Here is a 16,941-nt window from a genome sequence, read left to right on the forward strand (position 1 = left end):
CAAAAATCCAAGGAGTGATGCCAGTGCTAACCCCAGTGCTGAGGGCAGGCTGGGGCTGTAAAACCTAAAGGAACATTCCCAGTTTTCATTTTTTCCTGGTTTCCCATCGCACGGGGGGGTGAGCTGTGCTGGTGCCAGATCCATAACCCCTGGGGGGATGGATGCAGGAGCTGCCTGGGGAAGGAATATCACGTTAAATCAACACGCCCAGCCCTCCTTATCGATCAGCCCATCGGAGCCTGCTCGCAGGGCTGCTGGGCCACCCCAGAGCCGAGCCCCGTGGCCACAGCCAGCAGGAGGGACCCCCAGGCAGGGACAGGAGACCCCCGAGCTGTGTCAGGGGGATTTCACCGAAAAAAAACCCGAATTTACACCTTACATCCGTGCATTTGCATGGGGTAAATTCGCACCCGTTTCCTAGCCGGGCTCTGCCATCAGCAGTGGCACAGCCCTGCTGTCCCCATCCCTCTGCCAGCACGGGGAGCAGGATGTTTGTGTCTCCTGGCACTCGGGAACATGCAAATCCTGCAGCTTTCCAGCCGCACCGACGAGCCTTTCCCTCGCAAAAAAAAAAAAAAAAAAAAAAAAAAAAAAAAAAAAAAAAAAAAAAGGCTCCTTTATGTGGCTGAAAAGCCCGACTGTGATAATGTAGCGAGCGCTGGCCTTGGGTATTTTATCTTGGCAAGGAGCCTTTGCAAATTTAAACAGCAGCGAGCGGGCTCTGGAGTTGTGGCTGCTGAGGCATAAGTGGGGCATTGTTTTCCCAGCAGAGCCCTTTGTGCCAAAGGGCCGCGTGTGAGCTCTGGCACGCTCGGTCCGACCCCACCGGCCCGATCCCTTTCACTCGGCAGGGTGTGAAATTGGGGAGGAATTCAGCCCTGGGAGCTGGAAGCACAGAGGGGATGCCCGGGATGGATCTGCCCCTCGCCATCCCAAATATTAATTAATTAATGTTATTAATGCAGCACATCCCGACAGATTGCAGGTGGGGATGGGGAGATGAGTGCTGGATGGGTGCTCCTCTTTTTCTTGGAAAATCTTCTGTGCTGGGCAGGATGGGTGAAGCCAGTGGGGTTGGGATCTGTGGGAATTACACCCAGAAGGAGAGGAATAAACTGAATTTCCCGCTCCTCACCCCCTCCCGGCAGGGCCGTGCCTTGACCCACTGCAGCAGACGGTAAAGAAACATTTCCAGTGAGGGAGGAGAAAAAAACCTCACTGTTTCCAGCAGACTTCTCTTTAAAAAAGGGACTCTTTAAAGCAAAACTCTACCCTTCTTTTTATTAAAACCTTCTTCATATAAAATGCTGGTGGCGCCTTTTAAAAGGCTGCACTCAACTTGTGTCCAACGCCCCGAGGTCTGGGTTGTAAAATCAGCTGGGAAATTTGGGACTCAGCTTTCCTGTTTTTGCCTCCTTAACAACATCTAAAATTTCCAGGGCATTTCGCAGGCAGGGCAGTAAAGTCCTTTCTCCAAGGATTTCAGAGCCACCAGGGGCAGCTCCAGGGGGAGCAAAAACCTTTCCCTTCAGCTTCCCTCCAGCTGCGGGGACCTGGGGACACGGGAACTGAGGACACGGGGACATGGGGACACGGGAACTGAGGACACGGGGACATGGGGACACGGGGACTGAGGACACGGGGACATGGGGACACGGGGACTGAGGACACGGGGACATGGGGACACAGAGCCCTTCCCAGATGCCTCTCCCAGCCCATCCCGACAGCCCTTCCCACTAATCCGTAGGTGGAGCTCTTCTGTCATCTTTTTCTGCTTATGTTGCTAAGAAGTAACCCAGAAATAGCTTTCCCGGGGAGGGAAAAAAGCGCTTCCTCAGCAGCTTTCGCCAGAGGTGAACTGCTCTGAGCATCCTTTGAAGAGCCCGAAGCTGCAGGGCCTCACCCCGGGCGGGGTTTGCGATGCCCCTTCCAACATCAGTGCAAGAAAAGGGGGCAAAATATCTTCTGTGCCTGCCCTGGCCCCTTCCCGGACTGATATCCATCTTTTCCCCTTCCCTGACTGACACCCAGCCTTTCCCCTCTTGCCTTCTGTTCCCAGACTGACATCCAGCTTTTCCCCATCCCAGACTGACATGCAGCCTTTCCCCTTTTCCGACTGACACCCAGCCTTTCCCCTCTTGTCCCCTTCCCCGACTGACATCTATCCTTTCTCCTTCCCCGACTGACATCCAACCTTTCCTCTCTTGTGTCCTGTTCCCAGACTGACATCCAGCCTTTCCCTTCTTGTCCCCTTCCCTGACTGACATTCAGCCTTTCCCTTCTTGTCTCCTGTTCCCGGACTGACATCCATCCTTTCCCCTTCCCTGATTGACATCCAGCCTTTCCTCTCTTGTGTCCCCATCCCGGACTGACCCCAGCCTTTCCCTTTCCCTGACTGACACCCATCCTTTCCCCTCTTGTCCCGTTCCCGGACTGACACCCATCCTTTCCCCTCTTGTCTCCTGTCTCCTGCAGGTCTGAGAGGATGCGGCAGAGCCCCGCCGGCCCTCGGGACCCGCCCGCAGCCCGGCCCCGGGGGGCTGCAGCCGCCGTGGCCGCCCCGGTGCCCGTGGGAGGGGGACCATGCCCGTGAGCGGGGCACGGCAGCTGGCAGCGGGACGGGACAGCAGGGCTCTGTAGCCGTGTCCCCTCCTCGCTATCATGACTGGAGAGACCCAGCATGTTTACACCATCGGCGACACTGAGGCCGGCCCCAAAGAGCCCGACAAGGATTTTGGCCGTGAAGGATGCGGGGATAAGGATGGGAGGGCGCTGGGCGGGGAGGGGACTCCCCCCTTCCCTAAGGACAAGGAGCCGCACAGCCAGCGGGAAGCCGTGATCCGGCCGCAGCAGGCGGGGAAGATCGACTTCAAATCGCTGCAGTGCAAGCCCAAGTTCGGCAATGACAGCGCCTGGGGAGAGGTCACGGGCAGCGCCCTGTCCCCGCCGGGGAAGGGGCGAGCCCGGGAGCGCAGCCGGCGCTCGGGGAAGGGCGAGCGGGGCCAGCAGCAGCTCTACCGGCTCAGCATCGCCGGCACCCGGCCCGGCCCCACCATCGGCATCGCCTACCCCCAGCAGAAGGTGGCACCCCCGAAGAAGCCCGAGGTGGCCCCCGCGGCGAGCAGCTACCGCTTCCACGTGCCTGGCATCCCCCAGCGCGACGCCGAGCTCCGGCCGCAAGAACTCGGCTTCGGCCGCTGCTTCCCCGACGCTGTGGGCAGCCACACCTCCAGTTTTACCTCACAGCCCGGGGCTCCCCTCGGCCCCAAGGGGCAGCCCCCCGCCGCCGGCATCCCCCTCAAGAGCCCCGGCTCCCATGGGCAGCTACATTATTTGGAGTTCCAGGCAAACCGGGCCGAGTCCTGGCCGTCCCCGGAGAAGAGCTTCGCAGGTGCTACCTACGGGATCTCGGTGCAGAAGCCCAGCTCTTTCTCCGAGGGTGGCAAAGCTGCTGTGCACGGCCTGGGGGCTCTGCCGTGCCAGCTGCCCTTCCAGCTGCTGCACGAGGCGGGCAAGGAGCCGTTCCGCAGCGGAGCGGGCGGCCAGGAGTTCCTGGACGTGGGAATCGCCACCAGCGCCCCGCTGGCTCCCGCTGCCTTCTCCTTCCACTCGTCGCCCAGAGAGTGGCCAGAGGAGCCGCTGGGCCCGTACGAGAGCGTGTCCCCCGAGGGGAGGCTGTACGGAATGGCCGTGCCCCCGCCTGCAGCGCCCTTCCTGCACCCGGCACCGCCAGCCCTGCACCACGGCCCCTTGGCCGGCTTCAAGGGCAGGGCCGAGCATCCCGCCGACCCCACTGGTGCTCTCCCGTCGTCTGGTGCTATCGACCAAACCCCAAGCACTTTCCAAGAAAACCAAGCTGTTTTTCCGTCTAGTTTACACTCGCCCACCGTGCCGAAGCCGGCGGGGAGCAGGCAGGGCTCGGCCAAGGACGGCGTCCCCAGCGGGCGGCTGCTGGTGCCCAGCAGCCCCCTGAGAAGGAGCGTGCCACCAAACTCCCTGTCCCAAGTGCACTTTCAGAGCAAGGCCTATTGCAGCTCCCCCGCGGGAGCCGTGCCCTTCGAGACGAGCGTTCCCACTACGGCACCCACCCACCCCAGGCTTGTGCAAGCTTGGGAAGGTGCCACGAAGGCGTTTTCTCCCATGGACCAGAATTCAGCACCTTATTCAAACCCTGTTGGAAACCAGTTCTCATTCGAGTGCCAGTCTGGCCCCGAGCAGAGGCAGCACAGGCAGAAAAATGCCAGGCTGCCTTGGCAGCAGATGCACCTCCCTTCTGCAGTGCCCGGTGCCAACAGGCTGGAGTTGTCGAGACACATCAGCAGCCAGAAGCTCCCCTTCCCCCCGGGCACGTCGGACTGGCAGGGCAGCGGGAAAGCCCAGAAAGGGCCCCCCATAAGCAATTCTCCAGGGTACCACAGCAAAAAGCTGTTATCGGGAGAGAGCCTCCAGAGGGGAGATCCCAGCGTGACGGGAGCTTTCTCCTTTGACAGCGGGAAGGAACCAGGGTCTCCTGCCTGCGACTCGAGAAGCAAAGCCCTGTTCTACAGTATGGCTCAAGCAGCTCCTCCTCCTCCTCCTCCCTCAAGGAGCTCGTCAGGCTCAGGGCTGGTCCTGCCACCATCAGCTTTGGTGGCTGCCTCCCCTTGCGAGTCCCCTCTGCCGTCCCCTGTCCCCAACCCCACGTGTGGCAGCACCTGCTCGTCGCTGTCCCCCATGTCCAGCAGCCCCCTCAACCCCGGCTTCGAGGACAGCCAGGTGTCCGGAGCGCTGACCCCCTCGCCCTTCTTCCAGCACCCCTGCCACGCCAAGGATGCCAACAAAGGCTTCCACCCCTCCGAGGTTCTGAGTCCCAGCTCGCTTCATTACCACCCCCCAGACTCTGCCAAGCCCTTCAGCTTCCCTGCGGATGCTCTGAAAGACGACAGCCTCCTGAAATGTGCCCCGGGCAGCCCGTTCCACAAACCCGCCGGGGAGGCGGCCAAAGGCTGCTCGGACGGGCTGGACGGGGAGCAGCCCCCGCCGCCCTACTCCTCCCATCACCTGCTGGCCACTTCCCTGAGCAGTGCCAGCCTGGACCAGCTGGACGTGCTGCTGACCTGCAGGCAGTGTGACCAGAACTACAGCAACCTGTCGTCCTTCCTGCAGCACCGGCAGTTCTGCGCCTCGCACCCCGCTGCCCCGGCAGAGCCCAGGGACGTTCCCCGGGCAGCCGAGGGGCGCAAAGCGCTGCCCCCAGAGCCTGCCAAACCCCCCAGCCCGGAGCTCTCTGCAGACCCCCAGGGACATCTGCTGGCGTTAAACAAGAGCGATGATTTCTTGCTGGACGGGGAGAGCAAAAGCGAGGGCAAGGAGGATGCTCTGAAGGGCGGCCTCTTCCACGGCCTGGCCAGCAGCTCCCTCCCGCTCAGCGCCTCCGACCTGGACATCGACGATGCCAAGCTGGACAGCCTGATCACCGAGGCCCTCAACGGCCTGGGGTACCAGTCAGACAACCCAGAGATCGACAGCAGCTTCATCGACGTGTTCGCTGACGAGGAGCTGCCCGGAGCCAGGGCGGCGGGCGGGGGGATGGCACACAAGGCTTCAGACAGCAAATCCAAGCAGGCAGCGGAGGAGAAGGCAGCAGGAGAGGCCAAGGCTGGCTGCCTCTGTGAAGATGGGGAGCAGGTGAAGAGAGGGGCAGGGAAGCAGCACCTGCACAAAGGGAGGGTGGCACGGAGGGTGGCACTGCAGGAGCCGGATCCCGCAGCAGAGAGGACAGCCAGGCTGAGGGCAGGCAGGAAGAACAGCGTCCCACCAGCCACCACCCCCAGCCAAAAGCATCCCAGGAAACTCAGCCAAGACCCCGCAGTGAAGAGCGAGGTGGGGCCAGGCAGTGCCACCAGGAGCTCCAAGCCACCGCGGTTCTCCATGAAGGACGTGAAGAAGCGGAAGCCCCGCAGCGGGACGTGGAGCAAGGAGCTCATCCACAAGATCGTGCAGCAGAAGAACAAGCTCCACAAACTGCAGGTGAAGAGCAGCAAGCAGGCCCAGCTCCCCCAGGCCACCGAGAGGCCGCTGGCAGCCACCAAGGAGGGCGGGCTGCGGGAATACGAGTACGTGTCCGACTCGGATGAGGAGGGGGCAGAGTGCAGCAAGCCCCGGGGCAGGAGGAAGCGTGGCACGGGATTCATGGGGAGGAGCAAGTACAGCTTCAGCAAGAAACGCCTGGGCAGGAGTGAGAGAGCCAGGGAGAAAGACCCAGCCTGGAGCTACAGCCAGAAGAGGGAGGCACAGGAGGACGGGGATGTCCCGAGTCAGGAGGATGCTGAGAAAGAGGATTGTGCTGCCAGAGCCCGAAGGCGGAGCAGCCACTCATCTGCTGGCAGCAGCCACAGCGTGCCCAAAGAGATGGGCACGAGCCCAGCCTGCGCTGGTGGCGCTGGTGACAAGGGTGGCACTCAGAGGAGGAGGCGCTCGGGCAGCCCAGCCCGTGTGCCAAGGACTGCCCTCAGCCCTCCCCAGGACAGCAGCCCCAAGGTGAGCCAGGAGAGCAAGGAGGACATTCCCAGGGGGAGCAGGAGGTTTGGCTCAGCCAAAGCTTTGCTGGCAGGCTCCAGGACACGGCCAAGCACAGAACCAGATGTTGCTGCCATGGACTGTGCCAAGGAGGAGCCGTCACCGCAGCCCCAGGAAAGGCAAATGCCCGGCACAGACACCCCAGGCAGGAGCCCTGCCAACTTCTCCTCTAAGGAGGGGGTGGAAGAGCCCAGAGGAGCAGCAAAGCTCCCAGATGAGGCAGGAGAACCCACCCAGCAGGCTCAGGGCTCTCCTGAGCTCACCATGCACCACCAGAGGCCCCAGTTTGCCCCTTTCCCAAGCGAAGGGCTGAAATACCACACAGAGGAGGCGATTACTGCAGCCCACAGCAGTAACAAATCGAGTCCTGGCCGTGGGAGTGCTGCCTGCTCAGAAGCAGGGACCAAGTACACCAAGGGACAGGGGCTCTGTGACAGCCAGAAGGATTTTCCCACCCCAGCTCCCACCTACGAGGGGGATGCAGTGGGAATGATGCTCACTGCCAAGGCCCCCGATCCGTATGTCAGCAGTGACAGCACATTTTTCGATCCCAAAGGCCTTCCTGGTCCCTATGATGAGCACAACCTCTTCCCAAAGCCGCCAACCCTGGGCTCCTCGCACATGGACGACATGTACCTGTGCCGGGACGACATCGGCGCCGGCTCCTTCGAGCAGAAACACCCCAGCATCTCCCCTTTTGCCACAGAAATGCCGCAGGGCAAAGTGTCCTCGCCTCTCAGCTTTGACTCCTCGTCGATATTCGCAGAGCTGCCCGTGTCCGAGTTCGATCCCTACGAGAGCAAGGACGGGTACGTGGCAGCGTTCCCGTGTGCCCCCAGCGCCTCCCGCAAGCCGCTGCCCTTCGAGCAGCCCTACCCGCCCTTCCTGCCGGACAAAGACTGGTCCCTCATGGAGGAGGTGGCCCCCATGCTGCCAGAAGACATGACTCAGTTCCACAGCCTCTCCGTGGAGAAGCCGCCAGCCAAGAAGTTCCCCGAGGAAGGAGCTGTCCCCAGCAGCCAGCTGTCCCTGCCGGAGCGGATCGCGGATTACGGCGTGGCGTTCATCAGCAACATTTCGGACGACGAGCTGGAGATCAAGCGCTTGGTCACGGAGCTGGAGAGCCAACTGCAAAGCAGCAAGCTGGACTCTGAGGTGGCCGCCACCCTCCAGAAACCCGAGCCAAACGTGGCTGTGCACCTGCGAGCGCAGGGAGCCGAGCGGTTCCAGGAGGCAGGCCAGGAGAAAGCGCTGTTTGTGGCAGGAGAGCTGGGCAGATCGAGCCTCTGCGCTGGGGACAGGCTGGCAGGGGACAAGCCGGACGTGGTGACCACCCGTGAGGACTTTGAGAGAGCCAGGGAGCCCTGGCTGGAGCTGGGCTCGCTGGAAAGCGGGATGTGCGTCCCAGCTGGCCCGCTGGCCACAAACCATTTCTGCTCCAAAGACAGCAGTGAGCACCTCCAGGGAACCGCAGCCACGGAGGAAAGAGACCTCAGGAAGATGGAAAATGGATCTTCCTCCAAAAGTCTGCCTGGCTCAAACACAACTGAGCAAACAGAGGCTCCCATCTACACCGACCCTGTGACAAAAAGCCCTCCTGTTGTCACCGAGTCCGTGTTCCCCGAGACCGTGGATGCAGCAGAAGTAACCAAAGACCCCCTGCCACCCCTGCCACACCAGGGTGGTGCCAAGGACTTCCCTGTGCCAGGGAAAGCAGACACGGATCCTGCACAGCTGGAAGAGTTTGATGCCCATCTTCCAAACCCTAAGCCTCAATTCGGTTTTCAGCAGGGTCCCGCCCCAGCCTTGGATCTCGCCTTTTCACCTCCCATCAAAGAGGTCCCAGACACAGAAGAAAAACCCTTAAGCAGGACTGAGCCCCCCAAAAGAGTGAAAAGTGCTGTGGATCTCCAAGGGGGTGGTGGTGGGCCTGTGCTGGTGGAGGAGAGGAAGAGTCCCAACAGCTATGAAAGCCCTGGACTGGGTGACAAAGCCAGCAAGCCCAAAGTGCTGCTGTTGGAGATGCTGAGTGTGCCCAAGGAGAGCGCCCACCCTTCCCAGGAGATGATGGTGGCGTCCCAGGAGACCTCTGCCAACCCTCTGCAGCAGCTCCAGCTCTTTGTGGCCCGCACGGTGAAGAACAACGAGGAGGAGCTGCTGATGCCGTGCTTCCCCGGGCTGCTGGCTCCCGGCCACCCCTCTGCCACCAGCCACGTCCAGGTGGAGCTCAAGGAGCAGAGCAGCGGTGCCTTGGAAGGGGAAGATCAGACCCAAGGGGAAGGGGATGCCCCTGTTGGATGCAGCCCTGGAAATATCTCTGCTCCAGGGAAAGAGGGGCTTTCTCCCCGTGGATGCGAGCAGTCGGAGCTGTTGGATGCAGAAGGTTCTTACCCTGCAAAACAATCCACGGCAAAGCCAGAGCTGCAAAATAATGTAACAGAGCTGCAGCACTTAGCAAATGAAGGCCCGGAGCCGAGGGACATTAATATCCCTGCAGATGGTGTTTCCCAGGAGCGTAATGACCTCTCACCACCCAGCAGCACCGCGCTGACCTCGCTGCCAGGGCAGGCAGGGAAAGCTGATCAGCTCAGGGAGGAGCAGCAGGGAGATAACGACACAACGACCTTGGCATTTAGGAAACATGAGCAATCCCACCCCAGCCGTGGTTTGCTTGAGGAAGAGATGCTGGGCAGAGAAGAGGGAGAGAGGCTGGAAAGGAGTGGGGTGGGGAAGGAGGCACAGCACCCTGGCAGTGCTCCCACCAGTCCTGTCAGCCCCCTTGGTCCCTCTGAGGGGGATCTCCACCAGCATCACAAGATGGGGATGGAGATAAAACCCAGCACAGTCAGTGCAGGTGTTCCCAGAGAAGGGAATGGCAAGCTGTCCCTCAATGGCTGTCACTACACGGGCGAGTCTCCAGCCAGCCTGCTCTTGCCAGCCAAATATTCCGACCTCAAATGCTTGCAGAGCAGTGGGGCCGAGAGGGGAGAGGTGCCCAGCTTTGGTGAGAGGAAACACGGCTCCTCCCTGCCTGCAGCACCAAGCTCAGCTGTCACAAAGACTTCTCCTGAGGCCAGCAGCCACCACATCCATCAAACCATGAGCCCAGCAGAGCAGGGGACGTGGGAAAGGGCTCCCACCTTCCCTCCCTCGCTGCATCACTGCGGGGCTGTGCCGGTGGAGGCAGCTGAGGAGCATCCTCATCACCTCCCTGATGGGGTTTTGGGTAACTATGAATCACCTGGACGAGAGGGGACAGCGAGACCCTGCACTCTGCTGCATGGTGATGGGCTGGTGGGCTCTGCCTTGGAGAGGGGTGGTCCCCAGGACGCTCCTGGGAAGGACTGTTCTCTTCCCTGCTCACCACCTTTCCACCAGAAGGCTGTTGGGAAAGAGGTGCCCGAAAACAGCGCTGCTGTGCTGCCAAATTTCAAAGAAAACCAAGGATGTGCCACCACAGACACAGTCTTTAACTCCACCCCTCCAGAAACCCAGGATTATCCAAGCCAGCCCACAGCAGAGCCTCTGCCCATGGAGGAAAGGGAGATCAGCCTGAACCGAGAGAACAAGCCTGAAAACTGCTCCCATGTCAGGATTAAGCACCAGAGTGAACCAGAGACTTTGTCCAATGGTTTTGCTGTTCAGGACATGTCAGCTGTCATCAGCAGAGGTCTTACAAGGGTTGGAGATCTTGGTCCTGCTGAATTAAATGGCCACGAGTTTTCAGGGGCACCAGAGGTGAGACTTGGTGTCTCCAAAACCACGGAGAGTGAAGAAAAGAGTTTAAAAGGAGAGGAATCCAAAAGCCATGGGACTGCAGAAGCTGGGACTTGTGTGTTAAACAGCGTGGGCCAAGGACAGGACTACACAGCCAGCAGCACTCCAGACCCACCCCAAAATGAACTCCACAAAGCAAAAAAGCCCAGTGGGCTCCCGGTGACCTGTGACATTTGTTCAGCCACTTTCCGGTCCAAGCCCGGCCTGACCAGGCACAAAGCTGTTAAGCACCAGGTGAAGAACGGTGGTTTGCCCCAGCCCAGCAAGACCCCCAGGTCCCCTCTGGTTCCTGCACACGAGACAGCAAAAGCAGCCCAAAAGGTGCCCAGGAGGAGCCTGAAGGCGTCAGTCAAAGACAAAACCTGCGGCTCACAGGTGCCGACCTCCACCCTTGAGCACATTCCCAGGAAAACGCTCCCAGAGCTGGAGAAGGAGCCCAGCTCGCAGATGCAGGAGGTGGTGAGCAGAGTGCTCAGCGACCTGAGCGTGATCTCCTTGGAGATGTCGCAGGAGCTGCACCGCACACGGGTCCTGCAGAGGGAGGGGAGGGCAAAGGGAGCGCGCCCCGAGGTGAGGGGATCCGGAGAGGCAGCGTCAGGGAAGCTGGACTCGGTCAGGAAAGGAGAAAAGGGCAGGAGGAGCCAAAGCAAAGGCCTTGGAGAGGAGAACAGCAGCTCTGAGAAGCAGCTCAGCAGGAAGGTGAGGCGAAGGAAAGCAAAGGTGTTTCCCAGGAGGAATGAGCCCTGTGAGCTGGAGAAGAACACAGGTCCTGCTGCCCTCAGCTCCAGCCTGCGCGGGATCACGGAGGGTTTGCACGAGCCAGATGGCTGCGTCTCCACAGAGCAGCAAAACGGGACCAGCACAGCACAGCACTCCCAAAAAGCCAAAGAGTCCTCTCGTGCAGAAGACCTGGACAGCAGGATGGGGTCTCTAAAGGAGATGGTCAGCGAGGAGACAGCCACGGGCTCGGTCACCTGTGCTGGGGAGGTGGAAGATCCAGATGCAGTGAAAGACATGCAGGCTTGCAAAAAATGGATTGGTGGGTTTGTGAAGCAAGTGGCAAAGGGATGGGGCCAGGTGGGCACAGAGCAGCAGCGTGGTGCTGGTGGCACAGAGGACATGAATGCTGGCACAGGGGACAGTCCTGCAGCAGGCAGTGACCCCAGGAACTGGAGCAGTGACCTGCAGGGTCCCACAGCTCCTGCTGAAGGGGCTTTGCTGCTGGAGAACCACAATTTGGGAACCACCCAGAATGTTTCTGGGCACGGTGCTCTGCAGACCCCGCCGGGGAGCAGCCCTCCCCCTGCAGAGCCCCAGCAGTGGGTGAAGGCAGATGTGCCACCAGGCAGGGAGCACTGCGGGGACAGCACGGCCACCTCGGAGCTCCAGAGCTTTTTTGATGACGATTCCACGTTCTCCCAGCTGTTCCCCGGGGATGAGCAGTGTGTCCGGAGGAAGTGCACGCGGGTGTACGGCAAGCGCAGCAAGAAACCCAAACCCGTCCCCGAGCTCAGCCTGCAGCCAGCAGGAGCTGTCGACCTCTTCACCATCCGCCTGGCTTCTGACCTCAGCGACAGCAGCTCCTTCTGCGCCACCAGGGAGGAGCCGTGCGAGTACGAGACCATCTCGGTTGACGACGCCCTGATGCTGGACATGTGTCACGGCAGCAAGGCAAAGAGCGGAGATGCTGCTCCAAAGGGATCCGAAAGCATCGAGCTGAGGTTGGACCAGGAGGTGACCGACCAAGGGAAGGAGGACATTGACCTGGAGGACAACATGCTGACCTTCTTGTGCCAAAACAGCCACGCAGACGGCGTCCCCAGCCTGAACATCTGGGGCAGTCTGGAGAAGGAGGGGGACAGCCTCTCTGCCGAGGACATGTTTGAGCCTCTGATGGACCTTGAGGATGAGCACTCGCTCCAGGAAGTGAACTCCGAGCCCCCCGACCTGGCAGAGGAGCCCTACAATGCCAAGGATAACGGGGATTCAGACTCGCCCGAATTTCACACCATCGACATTGAGATGCTGAATGCAAAGCTGAAAATGAGAGACGTGTGCTTCTTCAGCCCTTGCGAGGACCTTCCTGGCCGCGGCGAGGACAGCGCTGGGAGTCTGAAGCCAAAGTCGGGCAAGCACAGGAGCAAGCTGGAAGATGGGAAACTGGGGAAAAACCGCGGGGAGATAACAATAAAAACCAAAGACAAGCAGTACAAATGCAAAGTGTGCTTCCAGTGGTTCCTGACGCTGGGGGAGCTGGACTTCCACAAGCTCTCCCACAACCCTTCCCCTCCTCCCACCTGCTACATGTGCGTGCAGCGCAAGTTCAGCTCGCGGGAGCAGCTGCGGGACCACCTGAAGGAGAAGCACGCCAGGAACAAGGCGGGGCTGTGGGCGTGCGGGATGTGCCTGAAGGAGATCTCGGACGTGTGGATGTACAACGAGCACCTGCGCGAGCACGCCACCCAGTTCGCGCGCAAGGGGCAGGCGCAGAAGTCGGTGATGGGGCTGCCCGGCTGCTTCGGCGAGGACAACGCCGCCGTCACCCACTTCCTCAACACCATCATGTGTCGCAAACCCAGCAGGTCCTCCCGCCACGGGGTCAGCAGGGAGAGCAGGAGCCCCAAGGAGGCGTCCCCTGAGCAGGAGAAGGTGATGAAAGACCCCGTGGAAAGCAACACCAAAGTGAAGCCACCAGCACCCAGCTCGTCCAAAGCATCCTCCAGCCCCTCTCCAGAGCACACGGCGAGAAGTGATAACGCCCCAAAATCTGTCCCCATGCACCCAGACTGCAAGGATCCTTCCCGGGACTGCCACCACTGTGGCAAGCAGTTCCCCAAACCCTTCAAGCTCCAGCGGCACTTGGTCGTGCACAGCTTGCAGAAGATTTACTTGTGCCACAAGTGCCCCATGTTCTACCAGGAGACCAAAGAGCTGCGGAGCCACCTGAGCCAGGAGCACGGCGTGGTGGAGGAGCAGGAGATCAAGCACACCACCCTGTACGCCTGCGAGCTCTGCGCCGACGTCATGCACGTCATCAAGAAGTCCTTCATCTGCAGCATGTGCAACTACACCTTCTCCAAGAAGGAGCAGTACGACCGGCACATGGAGAAGCACCTGGCGGGCAGCAGCAAGACTTTCAAATTCCGAGGGGTCATGAGGCCTGGAGCTGCCTGCAGGGAGGGCAGGGAGAAGGTGAAGGAGGACGGATCTCTGCGGGAGGGAATGCCACCCAGCAAGAAGAGGAAGGTGGCTCACCATGGCAGCTCAGTCCCACGCAGCTCACCCGTCCGCCTGGACCCCACCAGTGACCTTCAGCTGGTGGAAGCTGGGAGCCCCAGCCTGCAGGTTCCCACTGACTCCTTCCCAACAGCGCCCGGTGACCTGGGAGAGCCCCAGCCCTCCGTGAAAGTCCTGGTGGGTGACTTCTCAGAGCTCCTGGCAGAGATGGACAAGTCCCCATTTGACCCCCTGCCACCACCGCCCTGCCTGTCCCCATCTCTGCCTCCGGCTGCTGAGGGCAGCCCCGAGCTCGGCCACATCGCTGGCCTGTCCATGGAGGAGCTGGAGAAAGGAGCCTTTGATGGGAAACCACTGCCTTTCCTGGACTCGCCTGAGTTTCCCATGGACCTCGCTGGTTTGGCTTGTCACCAGGCCACCAACCAAAAACTGTCCCCTCCCCTCCTGACCCACAAACATGGCTGCACCGATGCCCATAAAAAAACAAGCACAGGCAACAAGGACGAATACAGGGGCTGCATCCTGGAAAATCCCGGCGCAGACACCAACGCCGTGGATGAGATCCCTTTCCTCCAACTTGCCAAGAAGGTCTCAGAGCTTCCTTCCCCTAAAACAGAGTCTCCACAAGCCACAGAGACCCACAAATGGGGCAACCCCAGTGCCAGTGATGCCTCTGCCTGGGAAGGTGCAGCTAAGCCCGCGTCTCCAGAAGGTGCCCCCCAGCCCCCAAAGGACAGGAGAGCATCACCCACACCCAACAGAGCTCCCAAAGATTCAGCACCACCAAAGAAAAGTGTGGGTGGTGAGGCTGCTCCCGGTGCGGGCAGCACCGAGGAGGGTCAGCCCATCTCAGGGAAGGAGAAATCCATGCCTGAGGCTAAGGACAGTAGCACTAACTCCAAGGACCAAGGCAGATCCAGCAGCCACCAGCCCAGAGCTGAGGTGGCCAGCAACACCACGAGGCACGGCCACGCTGAGCCAGGCAGAGCCGCCAGCAAGCTTCACCCCAAGAGGAGGAAAGAACACAAATCCTCGAGCCACCGGAGCAGCTCCGGCTCCCGGGAGAACATGGAAGGAGACGGGAAGAAGAAGAAAGCCCGGGCACCGTGCGCGGCGAGGAGCGAGAGCGCGGCTGAGCTCAAACGTGGCGGCTGGAGCAGCGCCGAGGCTCCCGCGCTGTCCCCGGGCAGGAGGGACACGCACTGCAGCAAGCTGGCGCCCAAACCCAAGCTGAAGAAGATGGTGCTGGACCCTTACAACCAGAAGAAAGGGGAGCTCCGCCACGCCAACGGGGACGTGAAGCGCAGGAAGGCCATTCTGGGCAAGAGCCTGCACCAAGTGTTGGCCAAGGGGCCAGCGCCAGCCCCGCGCGGCTCCTGGCACGGCCCCCGCGGGGCCAAGGCGGCCGGCCCGGCCAGCTACCGCAGCGCCGAGTCCCAGAACAACCTGCTCAGCCAACTCTTTGGGCAAAAATTAACCAGCTTTAAAATTCCTCTAAGAAGAGATACTTCAGAATAATTTATGGAAGTGACTTATGGTGATCCTCAGCTGCTTTCATGGGGTTTGCAAGGGAAAAATTATCAAAGCATTAAATTCGTTTGTGTAGCATGATTTCTCTGTCTAGCTTAAATGAACTTGCACTGCAGCCTCTGTGAAATAGTTTGCTTTGTGTCTACTAATCTACTTTAATTCACCTGATTTATCATGCAAATGCTAGAACTTTGATGTTGCTGATGATTTTCATGAACTGAAATTGTAATCGCTTTGGGCAGACTGAATCGTCGAGAGCAATTGCTTTATTGCAGAAGTGCTGAGGTTATAAGGATACTTGCAAATCTCAGACCCTTTTGAGTCTGTGTCTGTGTTATCTTTGTACAAAGTACTTGAAGAGATGAACTTCATTCCATAGACGTCTTGTTCATAAGGTGCAGTACACTGTAGAAAGCAAAAAAAAAAAAAAAAATTTTTTTTTTTTGGAAGATTTTGCACAAATAATCCCGTACAATTCATTTAATTGGGAGCTGGCCTAAGCGATGATACAATTAAAAAATTAAATTAAGACCCAAGTGTCCTATATTTTGACAGCCATCCCTAAGAATTCTGTTTCTACATCGTCAAGAGAAGAACGACCCAGCTCTGGGGTTCTGGGGCTGTCGGAGCCCTCCAGAGGATGCTGCCACTCTTTGACCACTGTAGACGATGGGACTGGAGGAGAAGCGTCCCCGCGAGCAAACTGCACCTTGACACTTGTGACAAACTCTGATTTTTTAGGGTTTTTTTGGGGGTGGGGTTTTTTTTTTGTATGTGTGCGTGTGCGTGTGTGGTTTTTTTTCTTTTTGTTTGTGGGTTTGGTTTTTTGTTGTGCAACGAGAAAACTGTGCCAATTTACCGCAGCAAAAACCGGTACTGACCAAGTGCCCTCAACGGTTTCACTTCTAAACTCTCTTACTGTACTGACGTAGTGGCTCTATAGGTATCCGCTTGTACTATGCAGTTACTGGTGCTATTCTTCATTTGTAATGTGAATACAGACTTCCTTGATTAAAAACAAAATTGAATTGGTAGGAAGAAGCCATTACCTGTCCAAAAAAACGGAGCAGGAAAAGAGAATTTAAAAAAAAAAAAGCCAACTCGAGGGGAAAAGCATTCAGCTTTAGGGAGAAAAATTCACTTTAGGGAAGAAATCCAACTTGGGGGGAAAATACAACTTAGGGGAAAAATACAGCTTTAATTTTAAAAAATAATTTTAGGGAAAAAAAATACAACTTTAGGGAAAAAACTCCTCAATGCTGGTACTCCATAGTGTCGAAAAGGTTACGTCACATTAAACGAGCACGTTCTACAACCAAACTTTTGGATCCAGAAAGAAATCTCAGGTGCAAATGAGGACATGGAAAGATTTTATTGAAATACTCCCAAGTCAAGGAGGTGAAGTAATGCACTGATGTGATATGAACAGTCAGAGTACTTTGCGTCTGTCCTGCAATGATTTTTTTGTTTTGTTTTAGAGTTAAAAGGAAAAAAAAAAGAGGCTTTATTCTGTTAATATGTATCTTTACAATTCTTTGTATTGTATAAAAAACTATTGTAGGTAATTTACCTTGGGTGCAATGTGTTCTGTCAAAAGTTTTTATTTTGATATTTTGTCCAGAGAAGCAGAGAGAGAGCAGGAAACGCCGTTTTATGATGTTGTCCGTGTGCTTTTAAAGTGCCTCTTTAATATTGTGAAATAAAGTATGAGATAAAAAATATGGGGTGGTACTGTAAAGTCATCCATGATTAATCTTTTCAAATATATTCCAATATTTTCACAGAAATTCCCTGTCTGCGTGATGTTTGTGGGGTGTTTGTGGTGTCCTCTGTAAAGGG

At 58.2% G+C, this 16,941-nt stretch overlaps 1 protein-coding gene across 1 annotated transcript; it reads left to right on the plus strand.

Annotated features, from left to right (window-relative positions):
- The first annotated feature begins 2,600 nt into the window (after positions 1-2,600).
- On the plus strand, positions 2,601-16,120 carry ZNF469 (zinc finger protein 469). The gene has a single exon (XM_033069918.1). It carries the CDS (start codon positions 2,662-2,664, stop codon positions 15,088-15,090), a length of 12,429 nt encoding a protein of 4,142 aa, XP_032925809.1. The 5' UTR covers positions 2,601-2,661; the 3' UTR covers positions 15,091-16,120.
- The last annotated feature ends 821 nt before the right edge of the window (positions 16,121-16,941 follow it).

The sequence above is a fragment of the Catharus ustulatus genome, chromosome 11 (assembly GCF_009819885.2).
Source record: "Catharus ustulatus isolate bCatUst1 chromosome 11, bCatUst1.pri.v2, whole genome shotgun sequence".
NCBI lineage: Eukaryota > Metazoa > Chordata > Aves > Passeriformes > Turdidae > Catharus > Catharus ustulatus.